Source organism: Aedes aegypti, chromosome 3 (assembly GCF_002204515.2).
Source record: "Aedes aegypti strain LVP_AGWG chromosome 3, AaegL5.0 Primary Assembly, whole genome shotgun sequence".
Taxonomy (NCBI): domain Eukaryota; kingdom Metazoa; phylum Arthropoda; class Insecta; order Diptera; family Culicidae; genus Aedes; species Aedes aegypti.
This window is the reverse complement of record NC_035109.1, coordinates 248453435-248471368: the sequence shown is the minus strand read 5'-3', so window position 1 is coordinate 248471368 and position 17934 is coordinate 248453435. Positions and strand designations below refer to the sequence as shown.

Genomic DNA, 17934 nt, shown 5'->3' with positions numbered 1-17934 from the left:
TTTTGGCAACAATGATGACTTTTCAGCTTGCATTTCAAATTGATAAAACTCAGTCCTGATAGTTTATATTGACTTGAAAATGTATCACTGAACGCGCTAACATGCATCAAGTATGTTGATACTTTTTCAGCTGTGTCAGTGCAAAACCAACTGATTTTCTTTGATTCGAAATCGATGAAATTAGCAACAATCATCAACGATGCGTACAAATTTCAATGACGGCCTACTTCGCCTTAATGCCATATTTAATTATTATGGACTTTTATTTTCAAATGTTTCTTGATTTGGAATGATAATTAGAAATATACATATTTGCACACATTTGTGCGCCCTTTTCAATCTTCCATAAAAAATGGTCAACTTGGTCGAAAAATCACTCAAAAATATATCTTGTAATTCATGTGATGTCTGAAAAAACTGTGAAAAATTCATACAAATTTGTCTATAAATACCTCAGATTTTACCCTGTCTCAATGCAATTATCAGCCTTTTCATCAGTTATTGCATGATTGTCATGTATATGGCTTCAGTCTGTTCTCATACGTGGTCTGGCAGCAAAAGCAAGTCCACGTCGGGAATATTTTTTTTTCCAAATTTGCTTTATTTTATCTGCAGGCTGCATTTCGAAGGAGTTCAAAGTTTCGTTCTACCATCTGCTATCCGAGCAGATGCCTAGGTCGGTCCTGCGATTCCGGTGGAGTTAAACTTCCGGTTCACAGGCGCCCCGACGACCCTTTACCGGTGCTATTTCGCGAATTACTCAGCTAGACCACGGCGGCGGACTCCGACTAGACGTTGGTCGGCCCAAATACCAGGGTCGGTTCTGCAATTCCGATTGGAAGATGGCTTCCGGTTTGCAGACGCCCCGAAGACTTTTAACCGATACTACGCTACGCCCGCTCTACTCGGTCTAGTCCCTGACGGAGGATCTAGCCTACTCCGATCACGCCATCTCCTTTGCAGCAACGACATAATCGCCGTTATTGTCCTGTTCACCGCATTCCAGATGCTTTCATGCTGGCACATGTTCTGCACGATGTTGTCCGGATTTAAGACGCTTGCGGTTTCTGGCATCATCTCGCTTCGTATATCCCTGAGTCGAAGGCAGTCATATATAACATGCTCCGGTGTCTCCTCGATATTTGGACAGGCCGGACAATGTGGAGATTCTGCGTGTCTGAATCTGTGCAGATATTTCCGGAAGCATCCATGGCCTGACAGAAACTGGGTCAGGAAGAAGTTAACTTCTCCATGTTTTCTGGTCGTCCACACCGACACGTTAGGCATGAGCCTGTGGATCCACCTTCCTTTCTCAGAATTATTCCACTCTTGCTGCCACCTGGCCATTGTGTCCAACCTAATGGTATTCCTCACATTCCTAGTGTCCCTTTGCTGATAGCATGCGATGTCCTCAGCCAGAGTGACGCAGATGGGATCATTCTGGTGATAACGCACACTGCCTCCGATGATATAGTGCGGTAGGCACTCGCCACCCGTAAAGTCATGAGCCGGAACGTACCTGCCAACTTATCTTGGTTACGTTTGGTGTTCAACGCTTCGTGGAATACCTCCGGGAGTTCCTCCAGGAACGCCTCCGGAAATTCTTCTAGAAATACTCCAGGAATACTTTCAGTAACGTCTCCGGAGATTTGTCCAGGAATGCCTATAAGGATTCCAGAAAAGCCTCCGGTGATTCCTACAGAAATGCCTCCTGGGATTTCTCCAAGAATGCCTCCGGAGATTTCTCCAGGAACACCTCCAGGTTTTATGCCAGAAGTACCTCCAGGGATTCCTCCAGGAATGCATCCAGTGATTCCTTCAGTAATTCCTCTGGATAAATCGTCCAGGAAATCGCTCCGGGGATTCCTCCAGGAATGACCCCAAGTATCTTACATGAATGCCTTCGTTGATTTCTCAAGGAATGCCTCCGAGGACTGTTCCAAGGATTTCTCCAGGGATTGCTCCAGTAATGCTTTCGGGGATTCCTCCAAGAATACCTCCAGTGATTTCTCCAGGAATGCCTCCGCGGATTTATTCAGGAATGCCTCCGAGCATGTCCAGGAATTCCTCCAGAGATTGCTCCAAGTATTCCTCTCGGAATTCCCCCATCGCGGGATTCCCCCAGGAATTTTGAACCAATTTTGAAACTTTTGACATCATTCCCTACAAAATTTATGAAAACTTTTTGGAACATCAAATTTGTCTAAAATCCTCTTAAATTTAAAGTTTCGACAAAAGAGGGATGGAATGTATCTACATCTCTTAAATTTTAAGTTTATAAAAATGGGTAGGGAATAACGTTTATACCTAGCATAAATATATAATGTGTGCATAGTCGAGTCTAGTACACGACAAAGGATACAAACTCTAGTGGAATTAAATGGTATAGTACTAAATTCGATTTTTTTTTGTTTTCATCTACTTGAAATCCAAACTAGTTTTAGTTAAACATGGATTACACCAATTTTTTCCTCATTTTACTAAAAATTTAATCTTTCAATGACCATAACTTCCAAAATCTAAATATTTCAACATGTATTTGAAGCAAATTTGATTGTTTTAAAACTTTTCATACAACAAATAAAATTAAAAAAATGTTTGACCAAGTTATTCAATAAAAACTGAAAAAAAAAACAACGTGATTTCTTAACGAAAAATTTCAGTTTTATTTTTGCCAGTTATCCTATAGGCATAATCTTCAAAGCTGAAGCAGGTTTTTCTAATTTGTTAAATTTTTGAAAAGGACTTTGCAACAATTTCTAAAAAAATGAATTAAAAATCGTTTTGCACATGTTAAATATATATGCACTTTTCAACTCGTCATTAAAACAAGATGCTCTATAAACTTAACTGTCATAGAAAAAAATGCAATTTTCCACAAAAAAAAATAATCCAAGGAAATTTATTTTTTTTTAAATCATGTTTTTGGGTAGTTTTTGATGAATAACTGATTCAAAATTTTTTTTAGAAAAATGGGTTGTACGAACAGTTTAAAAACAACCGAATTTGCTTCAAAAACATGTAAAAATATTTTGAATCGAACGAGTATTTATGAAGTTATGGTGAAACAAAAATGAAACTTTAATAAAATAAGAAAAAAAAATGAAAAAAAAAAATATAAATCACTGTTTTGATTTAAGACAAATTTGGTGTTCTACAAAGTTTAAAAAAATTGAAGATAATGGTGCTAAAAGTTTCAAAATTGGTTAAGAAATAACGAAATTATGGTGAATTTACTGAAGGCCATTTTCTACAACTTGCAAATTCACCTTCAAGACGCTTGCGCTACCTCTAAATCTTCATATTTTTAGCTCAAGCTTTGAGGTTTCTCTTTTAATGTGATTTGATCAGGCATTGAAGATGCGAGCGAGCACTGTGAGCGTGATCCTGAGATGATCATAGTACCCAGCCTTTGTGAGCGAACTGTGTTGCTCAGTCAGACTTCAATCAATGATCACGAGAAATCGTTACCAAGATATTGCAATTTTAGGGAAAATTTTCCGTTCAAAGAAAAGCTACCGCAGCTGTCACATCACTGATTTGCATTGGTAAATCATCAGTAGGCTTCAATGATACCTTGGAAACCGTCTTGATGATTGTTGTTTGTTTCTATTTTTCATAGCGTTTTCTCTTTCAAGCATACTATGATTGAATTGTTTGCTTCAATGATAGAATGATTTCAAAGCTTGCGGTAGAACTTTGACAGCTGCGGTAGAACTCTGCGGCTACCGTAAAACGGAAAATTTTCTTAACAACCGTAATAAACAATGAGCTGGAGTTTTCGCATAACCAAATCAAAGTGTGCGCCTTCGAATAACAATGACACGAGACGCTTAAAAAATTGAAAATATCACACAACCATACGTTGTTCGAAAGAAGTGAGGTTGAAAGCTGCAACTGAAAATGCTCTGGATAAATTTATTTGCTTTTATATGGAACTAAAAGGAAAAATGTCGAATTTGCACGCCATTTCTAAGAATTGCACAACCTCAAGAACTCAACTCTTAATACCTGAACGGTCCCAAGTTTTATTTCCTATGCTGATTTTTTTATTTGAATGAACCTAATCTTATTATACTATTTTTTACGAGTTGTCTTTAAAACAGTGCAGTGATTTTTTTTTTTATTAAAACGATTGGTGTCCAAATGTTAAATGCCAGTTCATCAATAATCCTAAAGTCGGATGACCCACTCCGCCGTTCTTTCCATTACTCGCATAATGCATTGACGTATCTGTTCGACCGAATACAAAAAATAACTCCTCAGGCACAGCCATCAGCCAGTCCAGATTGGATTTTTTTCGAACGATTAAGGTGAAGGTGAATCGAAGCCAAAGTTAAAATTTTCAAGAGCACGGATCTGGAGATCCAAACATCCGCTTGAGCTGAAAACCTAATCGATTGGTCACCACCAGCTAGTGACCAATCGATTAAGTTTTCAGCTTAAACGGGTGTTTGGTTCTCCAGATCCGTGTGCTCTTGAAAATTTGATGTTTGGCTTCGATTCATCTTCACCTTAAGGCAATCCTGGCAAATAAATCGTGGATACCGATTTCACGCCTCTTTCTTTCCTAATCCGTTTTTGGAATATTCCACGTTAGCGAAGTATTTCCGTTCACTTCCTTCTTGAGTAGGAGCTGGAAAATTAGCAATTAGACTACGTTTATTTGGCTTCCAACAAAGCAAAACATACCGTTTTGATTTTTTCCCATGACTGAGAAAGCCAAATAAACGTAGTTTAAATCTCAAACATCCCAGTCGAATTTATCTACAAAAATTAGCAATTAGTTTAAGAGAGGTGCTGCGTTATTTTACTCCACAATACAAATACGACAAATACCTTTTGTGCTTTTAAATTTACCGAAAAGTAGCCGTTTTCAATAAGCTCAGTTGAATTTTATTGATGAGCGACAATGATCACGTACCGCTGCGTAGATGAACGTCAAAGATCACTGAGTTGTGTTGCTCACGGCCGACCTCTATAATGAGCATCAAGTTAGCATAAAATCAGCTGATTTTTGCTCATGATCTGAACTTTTTCAATGCCTGGATTTGATATCATTAGAGCACACGAATTTATGGTTTTGAGAACTTTTCCAAAAATAAGCCGCACCCTAATGTGTATTCAGCGTGTGTAGCTTTTAATAATACTCGAAATTTGCGCTGTCGACAAACCGATTTCAGACACAATTATTTCATTTTAAAACAACACAAGACGTATAGCGTACCGGAATTTTCAATGCAAGGTCATAATGGAGCTGAAATTATAACTGTAACACAGTACACATGTTGGTGAAAACAACAAATCTTGTGTGTCTGATACATTCCTTGTCATTATGGTTACAACTTTCAAGATACCTCTTTGAAAACCTTACCACAAATGAGCTTTGCTGAAGGTTATTTCGGATTCTCACTTGCCCCGGGGTATCTTACTTCAGAATTTTATCCAGATAATAATTCTAAGGAATCGTTTAAGGGATTCCTTCTGAGATTTCTCCTCTCCAGTGATAACTTCATGAATTCCTCCAGGAATGCCTCCATGGACTCTTCGATAATTTATTTATGAATGAATATCAATAACATAAGGATAGAGACAGTAACTTTCGTTCAAAAGTTCCCCTACTAAATGTTTTTTTATTATTGATGGATTATGGTGATGCCAATATATTTTCCAGAACTCACTAGGGATTAAGGTTTCAACCTTTTATTGATTCTAATGAAAACAAAAAAAAACAGGAGCCTGTAATCTTTTCTGTAATGTACATTATTCGTAACTTATTTCATTTTGTTAAGCTCACACAGCAGAATAGTGTAATTCATTAATTTTTCTTCATAATCCATGCAAACTTTTCCATTCAATGATTACATTATTACAACTTCGCATACAGCGACTCATGAACCACGTGATTTGGTGTGATATCTCCAATAGTTTGGCAGCCAGCCAGTGCCATTGCCACATCCAACTCTTTCCTCAGCAAGTCCAAAACATGTTCCACACCTTGTTGCCCATTGACGGCCAAACCCCACAGAGCCGGCCTTCCGAAGAATACCATCTTGGCACCCAATGCAATGGCTTTGAATACATCCGTACCTTCGGTTACACCTCCGTCCATTACTATAGTAGTGCGGTTACCAACGGCTTTCACTATTTCTGGAAGAGCTTCTATCTAAGAATAATTTAGTTATTATGATTAATAGATTCGTGGCGCTATTTTTCGTTTGACATACCGATGCTGGTACTGAATCCAACTGCCTTGCCCCATGGTTCGACACCCAGATACCTTGAACGCCCATATCCGCAGCAATTACGGCATCTTCCTGGGTAAGGATTCCCTTCACAATCACCGGAAGCCTGGTAAAATTGACCAACCATTTCACATCGTCCCAGGACAGCGTCGGATCCAATTGCTCTGTGATGTATTCATTTATTCCTGATCCACCTTGACTTTGAACTCCTGTTGCCAGACGACCTTCAAAATTGGCTAGACTAGAATTAATAACGGAGCTGTAATGCTCAATGCGTATATTGAGATCAAAATTTTCCAAACTCACACAAGATGGGGTGGAAGCGAGAACTTGTTCCTCATATCGGCCCTCCGGAGGCCAAACATTGGTGCGTCTACGGTCAGAACGATGGCCTTGAATCCGGCTTTCTCCGCCCGACGCACCAAGCTCTCAGTCAGTTTCCGATCGCGGTAGATGTACAGCTGGAACCATTTGGGGGATCCCGGAGTCCCGGTGGCTACCTGCTCCATTGAACTGGTAGAAATCGTACTCAGGGTGAATCCAACGCCTCGACTAGCAGCTGCCTTAGAATTGGCCACTTCCCCTTCCGGGTGAGCCATCCGTTGCATCGCTGTCGGCGAGATCCCGATCGGCATCGAGTACCGATCGCCGAACAAGTTCACCGACAGATCCCGTTTGGATCCACTTTTCAACACACGCGGCCGAATACGCAACCGATCGAAACATACCCGATTCAAGCGGAGAGACAGCTCGTCGCCCGCTCCACTTCGATAGTAATCCAGTGCATTGCGAGGGATGATCTCCGATGCACGCTTCTCGTAGTCCTTCACTGATGCCAGTGCCATTGCGGTCGATGGATGAATTTAAACTGATGGAATAGAACGTAGCTTGAAAATGCAAACTAAGCACCTATATCTGTAAAGTGTAGCGTAAACAGTACGGCGGATTGATAGCATTGAACGGGAGATAATGACGGACAAACTACCTGATAAGGCTTGTTGAAGATAACAAGATGAGATGCATGTAGCGGTAGACTTGTAGACGGTAGACTGTGTGTTGTCTACTATACTTGAGCGCTTCACACAAGCTGGAAATTAAATTCTGCATTATTTAAATTATTGTACAATTCCACACCGTATGCTCAATCAGATGATACTTCTTTCAATGAGAAAGCTACAAACGCTTGGTGTGACCACACCTCAAAAAACTTTTCTCTTGCTACCACACAACGAATCGTTAGTTAAAAGTTCGCATTCATTATCGAAATCACATGGTGATGGGGGGAGTGTCACCTGCTGCTCAAAGAAAACGTTTCACGGCGTCTTCGAAAGACGAGCCATTTTATTGAAGAATAATCTACAACAGGTTACTACACATCACTTTCCAACAAACGGCTATTTTGAACAAATAGATACACATTTCACCGAATGGTTTTTAATACTTCTTTCTTCTATTAGTTCAAACTTGTTCGTGTTTGCAGTAATCATTGTTGAGAAATACACTTCGTGTTTGTCAATGTTTCTGTTTCCGCTGCTTAATCACTAGGTAAAACAATTCTAACAAAGTTTCACGATTAGTTTCCACACGGTGGAAACAATCATCAAAAATTCAGATTCACGATAAAAGTTTCCCAGAGACCAGTGAGAGTCTCTCTTTGAATGTCGATAAAAGTTTCAAGTTTTTCTTTCCTGATACAGACAATGCGCTTGTAGAGGAAAGTATTCAAAGATGCCACTTCAAGTAGTTGCATCGTTTACCCTTATAACAGAACGGCTTTGCAAATTATGAATAATAGTTTGGTTTTTAGCATCAATTAGAACGAATTCTAAAAATATTGTGTTTATATGATGTTTTTAGCTGTTTTGTTTTACCTGTAAAAAATCCAATTTAATTTTTTGATTTTCCTGAAATTGATTACAAATAAAAGGTATACTTGTCTAGTTTGAGTTTTTCTTGAAGTGGTCTACAACAATCCGGAATGGCCACCGGGAATCGACTCCGAGCAGAAAATAGTAGTTTACGCAACTCGATGCAGAATGTAGATTTTTACAGCACGAGCCGTGCATTTATCAAACGAGGCTTGCCGAGTTGCATAATTACGAGGAGTGCTGTAAAAATCGAGTTCTGCAACGAATTGTGTACAACATTTTTTGCAATTTCATGAAAGGTTACTTGAGTAAGAATTTTAAAACTATTTTTCATTAATCTGCACATGGCCGTCCGCACGACATAAAAATTAACAAGGCAGGCTCTTCACTGATGTAAATATCAAGTTTGATTGTAAACATCTGACGTCACTCCTATCGTACCATATACCTTCCGGACCACTTGATCATTTTTTTCGCAAATTTGTTCGAGGTAGATAGGAATGACGTCGTCAAGTAGCTGTCAGTTTTGGGAATATATCACCTTCTTAAATATAGTACACCGTGGCCGTCCGTAGCCATGTTTGAACGATTCTGATCATAGTAGGTTCTACTGAGTAATTGTCACAATGTTTCAAACCATCGTCCGGATAGCATTATTATTCGAAACAATGAGCAATTCCGGCTCTGATGTGCCGATTGATCGATAGTCGACAGCGGAAGTGACCCTGGCTGGTCTCATACAGGAGAGAACTAATTTGGAATTTGTGGAGCTACCACCACCAGCAGTTGGTTTCTTCGATCCGCGTCTCTACCAGCAGATTCTGGGGTAGATATTTATGTTCTGAAGAGACATGAAGGATGGAAAATTTTAACTGGTGCTGGATACGTTGGAAATTCCTTTTTGATTCGAACACTTGAATCTTTCAAACCCAGTTCAACTGTATTATTTTCAAGATTTCTTAGCGTATTTCCGGTCCTCGGGTTTCTTGGTAGAGCAATTGTTTTGATTAAACTCGACTTTTGAGCATTTGTTGGCTCATCTTCAGGGCAAAATCGTTAATTTTGCCCTGAAGATGAGCATATAAATGCTCGAAATATCGGGTTTAATCAAAAATATTGTTTTACTAAGGAACCCGAGGACCGAAAATACGCCGAGAAATTTTGAAAATCAGTCTCGATGGTCGATATCCCGCCAAATGTATTATTATTTGTATTATTCCTTAAAATCAAATATAAGTAACGAAAATTCATAAACCTCTCCGTTTTTCTAAGAATGATAGCTATATAAATCACATGTGCTTCATTCCGTTACTGAAAAACGTTGCGTAATGAATCATTACGCAACCAAACTGCGTTGCGTAATGAGTCATTACCGAACGCTATTCAATTGGGTAATAGACTCATACGTCAATGCCGGAAAGTAGGCCATTTCATGACGGGTTGACGTGATGAAAAACAACCTATTACTATGAGAAATTTGCAAGAAGTCATTTGTCTGTTTCCAATTATAAGAGGAAATCAAAATGTTATTTCATATCAAACTTACCGTTTTGATTCATATTACGGACACTTAAGGCCTCTGTAAAGTACAACTCATCCAAAAGCATAGAGAAAAATCAATGGGTATAATTCCTCCGCGTTATCGAGCATTCAGAACACTTAACTTTCGAATAGTGGGTGAAAATTTTGATTTCTCAACATGAATAATTTAAAATAAACATAAATATGTGGGCTTTTTATGATTCTTATTCCGGACACTACTTTACTTTTGCCTTATATTCCGGACACTTTGATTCCATTTCCGGACAGCTCATGAACATCATAATTGGAGATGTAAAATCATCAATTGAAATTGTCAAGCCATAAAAGAGACGTCTAAGGCAGCTGGACAGTAATGTCCAGCTGGCTTAGACGTCTCTTGTTTGTAATAACTTCCATAGATATGGATAAAACAAGACTTGAAAGTGCGAACTTTTTAACGACACAAATTGAAACATTTCGTGTGAAATGTTTCCCATACAAAATGCAGTGTTCGGAATTTGGAGCTGTCCGTAATATGAATCAAAACGGTACTTTGATTTGCATTATTTTCAGATGTGCTCTTATTATTCCGATGTTTTTTTATCTCTGACAATTTTTTGTCAATCTATTGGACATGACAATGTTCTGCAATGATATTCAGATAATAAATGCATTGCCCATAAAAGCACCTTTTTGCGTTGCAACATCCATGTTTTGATGTGTTTTTTACCATGCATATAAACATTAAAACACTTTGTTTGAAAATGTAGTGGAAAAATATGAAGTTGATGCAGTCCCATATTAAAAAATAAAGGCATAACAGTCTCAATATGAACTTTGAACCCAAATAACAACTGCAAAACGTGAATTGTGTTCAAGTTCAGATTTTTTAATAATCAACAGAAGCAAAATGAGTTGCCTGCGCAATTTTTTTAAATGAATATGGTATGTAGAAATGTACAAGAAAACTATGAATATTTGTATGAGGAGGCAAACTTCAACCTTTGAGCGCCATTTTTTTCAATGCCTACTTTTTTCCATATGGGACAGTTATGCCTTTATGGGCAGTGCAGGAAGCAATTAATAACAGTCGTTCGATATCAAGAAAACTAAAAAAATCGACCACCGCGGATTTTATTATGGTTCCTAGAACCTGTTTTGAGAAGCATTTCAGAGTCCCAAAACTGTTTTTATCAGACTAAAGAATACTTCAATTCGCAGTTTAGTTGTTTGTATTTATCTGGGTTCGATTGATCAACTATTATCATGGCCTAATGTTGGACCTGCGTGCCACCAGCCTTCTGAAAGATCCAGCACATCCGTAAAATAGCAAACCCATTAGTATTCTTCTAGAGCGTTGCGATTTTTTGTAATTTGTTTCCATAACCTATAGATAGGTTAAATTACCCATTATTGCGGTATGACAATTGAAACCTCATTATTAATAGAAAATTCAATTTTCTATGGATATAATTGATGGCGATGAAAGCTTATAATATTCTTAAGTTGAACCAAAAGCATGCTTTCAAAGTTAAACGATTTCAATCGTTGGAAGAACAGTTTTAAATTATGCATCAAGAAAAGCCAATATTTTTTGTCGGTCCATCTATCTACGGAACAGATTTGAAAGCGTGAATTTTCGAGTTTAGAACCAAAACAATTAACTGCAGCTGATTTATAAATTCATTATGGATGTAGTCAATTAATGAATGTTGAATTTTGAAGAAAATTTTTATATTTTTGAGAAAATACCGTTTTGACTCATATTCCGAACACTTAAGGCCAACAGTGACTTCAAATGCATCTGATTGGTATAAATGGGCAGATATTTGTGTAAATTTTGATTTCCTCGCAAAGCCCAACTGTTAGCTGTTGGGTGCACCGATAATAATGTTGATTTAATAAGTTTTAGTATTGTTTTTACGTTAAAGTATGGAACAACATTTTGATTCAAATGTCGAACACTGTGTTCATTCTGTCTCATATTCCGAACACCTTGATTCAAATTCCGAACAGCACGAATAAAACGTATTCAAATAAATAATTTCGCAAATAAATTTACTTGAGTTTGTTCTTCTGGTCTGAAACTAGAGAATCATCACTACTCCTGCGGTATAAATTATATTGGAGACGTTAAAATTGAATTGCAATTGACTGCCATTTCCTTGTTATTTGATGACATATTTCAGCGAAACATTTCAATCAAATCGCCATACAAAAACTGAGTGTTCGGAATATGAGTCTGTTCGGAATTTGAGACAAAACGGTACACCCGATTCTGTTTTTGCACGGATTTTTTTTTTACACGGCCGTACTTTTTTTTTCGCCAAAACCTTATTTTTGCATGAAACGTCGAGAAATGGTATTACTTTTTTTGCACGGTTTTTGAAATTTTGAACTGAAAACTTTTTTTGCACGGTACGCATCTCCCGTGCAAAAACAGAATCGGGTGTACCGCAATTAGAGGACAATTGAAATTTCAAAAATAGTTTTAAATGTAATTGCTATAAATATTTCTAATTTTATTTGCATTCTATTCTGTGACCTTATTTTGTATCCTTTATACATTTATTCATTCAAACACTAAAATTCTGCTTATCTTCACTCGGTATTATCTCTCTTTTAAAAACATAATTCAAATAAACACAATGTTTTATCGATAAATCACAAAAAATGATTAAAAATCGGTACAAATGCTAAAAATGTATTGACAAACTAAGAGAAAAGATGATCGCAGGCAAAGAGTTTTTTAAAATTGCGTTGGATTGATGAAAGTGAGTACAAAATCTATTTTAAAGGCATCAAACTGTGGAGTATACTTAAGTCAACAATACATTTTTATTTAGCGATTATTGGTCACAGATGGAAAAACCTTGCCTATTTACCTTAACATTGTCCAACTACAACGCAAGAGCAGACAAAACCAGCAGAAAATCATTTGATTGTGTTGATTTGTTTTCCAATCGTGATATGAAGTTAATATCAATTAGTTTTCTTTAAATATGAATCCTAAGTGACACAAACTGACAGTACCGTAATGTGTCATTTACATGAAGGAAGCATTATTTTAATTCTCAAACATTGTGTAGCATTGTATGTATAGTGAATATAATCAAATATATGATTTTTGGTATATCGCAATAATAGGACAAAGGAAGAGCTTCAGATTTATGGTAAAAACATGTATGTTTGATTTCAAAATTTAATTTTTTCATCTCACTATACGCCAGATAAAGGATAGTTTTTACACTTCACATTGCAAAATACTAGAATTTTTAGGTTTTGAACACGCAAAATGATTTAAATGTCAACATTATGCTTAGGTCCTCCATAAAAGGAGGATTAGGGTAGGTGTACCAGTTATGGCCATAGTAGTTCCCTATTTGGCCATTCGCGAAATTTCGACAACATTCACAATTTTTATATTTTTGAATGTTTTAACATTTAGATACATCCTTTATCTTAATTCTAAAACACACAAAACTTTTCAAAATGTGAAGAAATTCTAGTTAACACGTATGGCGAAATAGGGAACCACTATGGCCATAACTGGTACACCTACCCTATATTTTGCAATTGGATTAAATGGACAAATTGACAATATGATTATTGAGCTGAAATCGAATTCAGGTTAACTTCTGCGTCCATGAGCTCTCTCATGGCGTAGGGGTAACGCGCCCTAACTAGAGATCAGGGACTCGTGAGTTCGATTCTCACTGAGAAGACGTGTAACTTTTTCGCAAAACTTCACATCTATTTGTCCATTTAATCCAATTGCAAAATATATGTAATGTTTAGCTTTCGGTAGTTGATAAAAATATTGTTACAAAAAAAAAGGCTTCACACATTTGTTCAACATAGAAAAAAATCAGAGAATTGCTTCAAGAATATGTTCTTGGAATTCTTCTGCTTTTTCCATCCGGATATTCTTCCGAAGAAGCATCCAAAAGTATATAAAAGGACCCCTCAAAGATTTCTCCAGAACTCCATTGTAAAAGACTAACATGGATTTCTACATGAAAAATATCAATTCTTCTAAAGTATCATATGAATTCCCTTTAACAATTATGCTATGAATATTTCTAAGAATTCCTTCACAAATGATTTCGGGGATATCACTAAGTTTTTTTTTCTTCAAAAACTCTTCCATTAGTTTTTGTAGGCAATTCCCCCAAAGAATTCTCTGTCTACGTGTTCTTACATTAATTTCAAATTTTCCAAGTATTTTCTCTAGGAATTTCATAAGAAACAGCTTTAGAGATTCTTACAAGATTTTTTTTTCACTGATTCCATCAATAAATTGTATGAGTATTTGTTTGGGAATGCCTAAGTATTCTTGTTGGCATTCCACGAGGAATTTCTCCAGGTTTAATTTCCTTCAAGGACTTTTAAAGGATTCTTTTCAAGGATGCCTTCATGAATTACTTAAGGCGCAAGAGAAAATGGCACAAAAGTCAGAATTGAAAAAGCAGTTTTTTCCTTTATAAACAACAAATTGATGAAAATAAAAACACACAGCCTTTTTATTTGGCAAATAAAAGAGCTGTGTGTTTTAATTTTCTTCGATTTGTCTATTTAAGAAGAAACTGCTTTTTCAATTTTGACTTTTGCACCATTTTTTTTTTGAGCCTTAAAATATTCTTCCAGTGGTGCTTTAAGAAAACTATTGAGTAGTTAATTTTGAAATTTCTCAAAATGATGCAGAGTTTCCTCCTATCGAGATCTGTGTTCAGAATGTTTTTAGAGCACAGGTTGCCCTCTGGCGATTTTTCTTTGCAAAAGTAAGTTTTCCCATAGTAAATCCTATACAAACTTTGAACGGCTGGCGCTAAAATATAGTTTCACCGATCGAGCTGAAATTTTGCACAGTTGTTATGGGACCTAAATGCAATCCAAAAAGTGGACTGGAGCGAGAATCTAAATTGTTCATATAACCGTGTCCCAGGCTAGTGGCCAGGTCATATTCTTCTTTTGACTAGACTTTGACTTCTTCTTGACTTCATCAAGTTTGATATATCGCAAGATAGGTCCCAAGACCGCCAATATAATGACCACTTCCTCTGGGGAACAGGGTATTCAAAACAACCTGGCATGTTATCAAGTCATCCAGGAACCTTTGAATTACCCTTCTTTAGCCTTTATTTGTGAATTTATGAAGTTTGATGTTACCGGCTAGGTTTCAGAACCGACAGTTTAGAGGCCATTTCCCCCAGGAAACCGGGAATTCAGAACAATTCGACATGTGGTTAAGTCATTCAAATACATTTGACTGTTGATTTGATTTGCAAATCCATGAAAATTGATATGTCTCAGATATGTTTCAGATTCGCCAATATAATGGCCACTTCCACCAGTGAACCGGTATTCGGACCAACCTAGCATGCGGCCAAGTCATCCAAAAACGGTCGAACTATTTTTATTTTGACTTGGTTTTCTAAATCATGAAGTTGTTTTGTCGCAAGCCATGGACTCGGAATTAAAGTGGTTACTTATTCTTCAAGTGAGATTACAGTCGACTCTCCACAACTCGATATTCTATAACTCGATATACTCTATAACTCGATGGATTTTTCGGTCCCTTCAAATTTCCATACATCGTGCTCTCCTTGAGTCGATATTTCTATAACTCGATATCTCCACTAGTCGATGTCACGTGAGAAGCAATTTTCCCTCCATAACTCGATATCCATTTTTAAATCCTTTTTATTCGGGAAAGTAAGACCACTTCTTGTTTGGATGTGAATAAATACTGGCAAGTTGTAATAAAAGTTGAGAAACATGAAGATAATAAAAACAATGTCAGTAAAAATACCGTGATTTTCGGAGCTTTTCGTAAAAAGTTACCATAAAATATTTGGTAAGCAACTATTAACAAAATATTATTGCTTTCTTACAGAAGTGATCACATATGTATTGGAAATACAAAAAAATGTTCTTTAGATTTTTTGATTTTTTGCGTCGGTATATTCTATAACTCGATAATTCCATAAGTCGATGGTCCCTTGAACATCGAGTTATGGAGAGTCGACTGTATTTCAGTAATCCTCGTGATGAATCCAAAATTACGGTGAATTTCTAATCAATGACGGTGATTCAAAAAAAAAATTAAAAAAATTGTGATTGACCCTGAAATTTCAACTGAAATTCATTGAAAAACAGATGGGAAATAAAATATTTTTATATTGAAAATTTCAATCAAATTTGACGTCAGATTCGCATGAATGACGAATGCATCCCAATAATACATAAAACAAATTGTGTTCCACATGGGATGTAAAGCCACCGTAAGAAGATGATCAAAACGATTTTCCCAAACACCAGCTAATTCAAAACTGACAACTGAATATTTTGTTCAACATTAGCGCAGCGAATTGTATAGTGTGACAATTATGCGTAGAAATACAGTAGTGGGACAGTTATACGTGGAAATTCAACAATGGGACAAATTGACTTGGCTTGCTTTTTATTGAGTTTCCGAACAAAGTTAATTTTTGGTAAGTGTTTTCTAGAACTATACGTAAAAATAAACTGTTTGATGACAAAAAGTCAAAATGCACAAGAGTAACATGGGACAATCATGCGTATAACGGCAGTAAACTTCTTCCAAAAATGCCTGGAAGAAAAATGATGGAAACCTAACAAAAATTCTTTTCAGAATTTTCTCCAGTGAATAATTCAATAATCACTTCAAGGATTCCATTAAAAAATCCTCTAAGGAGTTTTCAGTGACATTTCCAAATCTTTTTTTTTTTACTTATTATTCTATGGATAATCCAAAAATTTCTTCTGAAGTTCCGCCGAGGTATGCTCTTAGGATTTATCACACCTTTAAGGATTCCTTTAATAATACAGTCATCTCTCCCTTACTCGATATTGAAGGGACCATACAGTTAGGGAGGTATCGAGTTACAGAACACAAAAGCAGTGAAACTGCGTTCCAAGGGACCATCGAGTTAGTAATGAAAACCAACTTTTACTATGGTTCTCTAACTCGATATCGAGATACGGAATATCGAGTGAGGGAGAGTTAACTGTACTTCCACTGATATTCCAGTTTTGGATTTCATTCTAACATTTGGCTAGGAATTACTTAAAAAAATATATTAAAGATGTTCTACCACGAAGTCACGGATTCCTGGTGGAATTCAAAAAATACTGAAGAAATTTTATTTTTATAGAAAATCTTGTTGAATAACTAGATACGCTCTCATTGCTTTTTAGGGCCCTCATATAGAAGAAACGCCGTTTTCGGCAATCCTTTTGGCAATCCACATGGCTTAATTTTTTTTCGTACAGCGATAACACCATTTAACACAGGATAGCGACTTAAATAGGAAGACAACAAAACAAAAGTTGTAAAATTGAATGACATTCTCGAAGCCGACACCCTCGCTACCGCCTTGAGCGATAATATCGCTCAAAAATAAATTTTGATAGAGAAATTTTAAAGTAGATGGAGTAGTACCGTGTACCTTTTAATTCCGCTCCTAAATTTTTAGTAGCGGAATTAAAAGGTACACGGTACTCCATCTACTTTAAAGTTTCTCTATTTGAGATTCTGCTCAGAGGATTCGAACATTCATTAAAGAGTAAATTTTGATATTTGCTTTTTCTGCACCCTTTTTGATGTTCGTAATAATTTTTTTTAATTTTTTTATTTGCAGGTTACCGGAATTGTGGGTCGTGCGGATGTACTGGCGTGTATATTTTTTCTCATCTCGCTCCTGGCATATCATGGGTAAGTTTTTTTTTATAAAACAGTGCACTTTAGAAAGTATTAAACTCTACCTACATTAGTTTTCTTGAATTGTACAATTTTGTACAAAAACCAAATGAGTTGCACACTGAATTTCCATATAAAATGAATTTCCAACCATATTAGGGCAGTGCGACAATAGTTATTTAGGCAACAAGTTGCAAAATGATGATTTTTTCAGCACGAGTTGTACATTTATCCAACGAGGCTCGCCGAGTTGGATAAATACAACGAGTGCTGAAAAAACCGAGTTTTGCAACGAGTTGCCTAAAAAATTTTTTGCTATTTCGAAAAATGCTATTTCAGCTGGATGAACTCTAAATGCACAAACAAACATTTCAAGAGAACCCACATGGGCACACATCCATGCGTTGTATCAATTCAGTATTTTTCAATCACCTAGGCTTTGATACAGTAGTACCTACCCATGAATGTCACAAGTTTTCACGCTCCCATCGATATCAGGTAAGACAGCACAGCACAAATGTTGGACTATTCGATTCCAAATCAGAATCGCCAGCCTGTGTGGGGTCACGTCCATAAA

At 36.7% G+C, this 17934-nt stretch overlaps 2 protein-coding genes across 2 annotated transcripts in view; one reads left to right on the top strand and one right to left on the bottom strand.

Annotated features, from left to right (window-relative positions):
• Window positions 1–17934, top strand: part of LOC5565213 (transmembrane and TPR repeat-containing protein 1) — a 790448-nt gene that overhangs the window by 628493 nt on the left and 144021 nt on the right. The window contains exon 6 of the mRNA XM_021851740.1: window positions 17299–17372. Coding sequence (XP_021707432.1) covers window positions 17299–17372 — 74 coding nt within the window. The remainder of the gene's footprint in view (window positions 1–17298; window positions 17373–17934) is intronic.
• Window positions 5682–7153, bottom strand: LOC5565220 (peroxisomal (S)-2-hydroxy-acid oxidase GLO3). Its single transcript, XM_001649526.2, has 3 exons — window positions 6552–7153; window positions 6228–6486; window positions 5682–6166 (listed from the first exon to the last, which is right to left on the bottom strand). Exons 1-3 carry the CDS (start codon window positions 7088–7090, stop codon window positions 5870–5872), a joined length of 1095 nt encoding a protein of 364 aa, XP_001649576.2. The 5' UTR covers window positions 7091–7153; the 3' UTR covers window positions 5682–5869.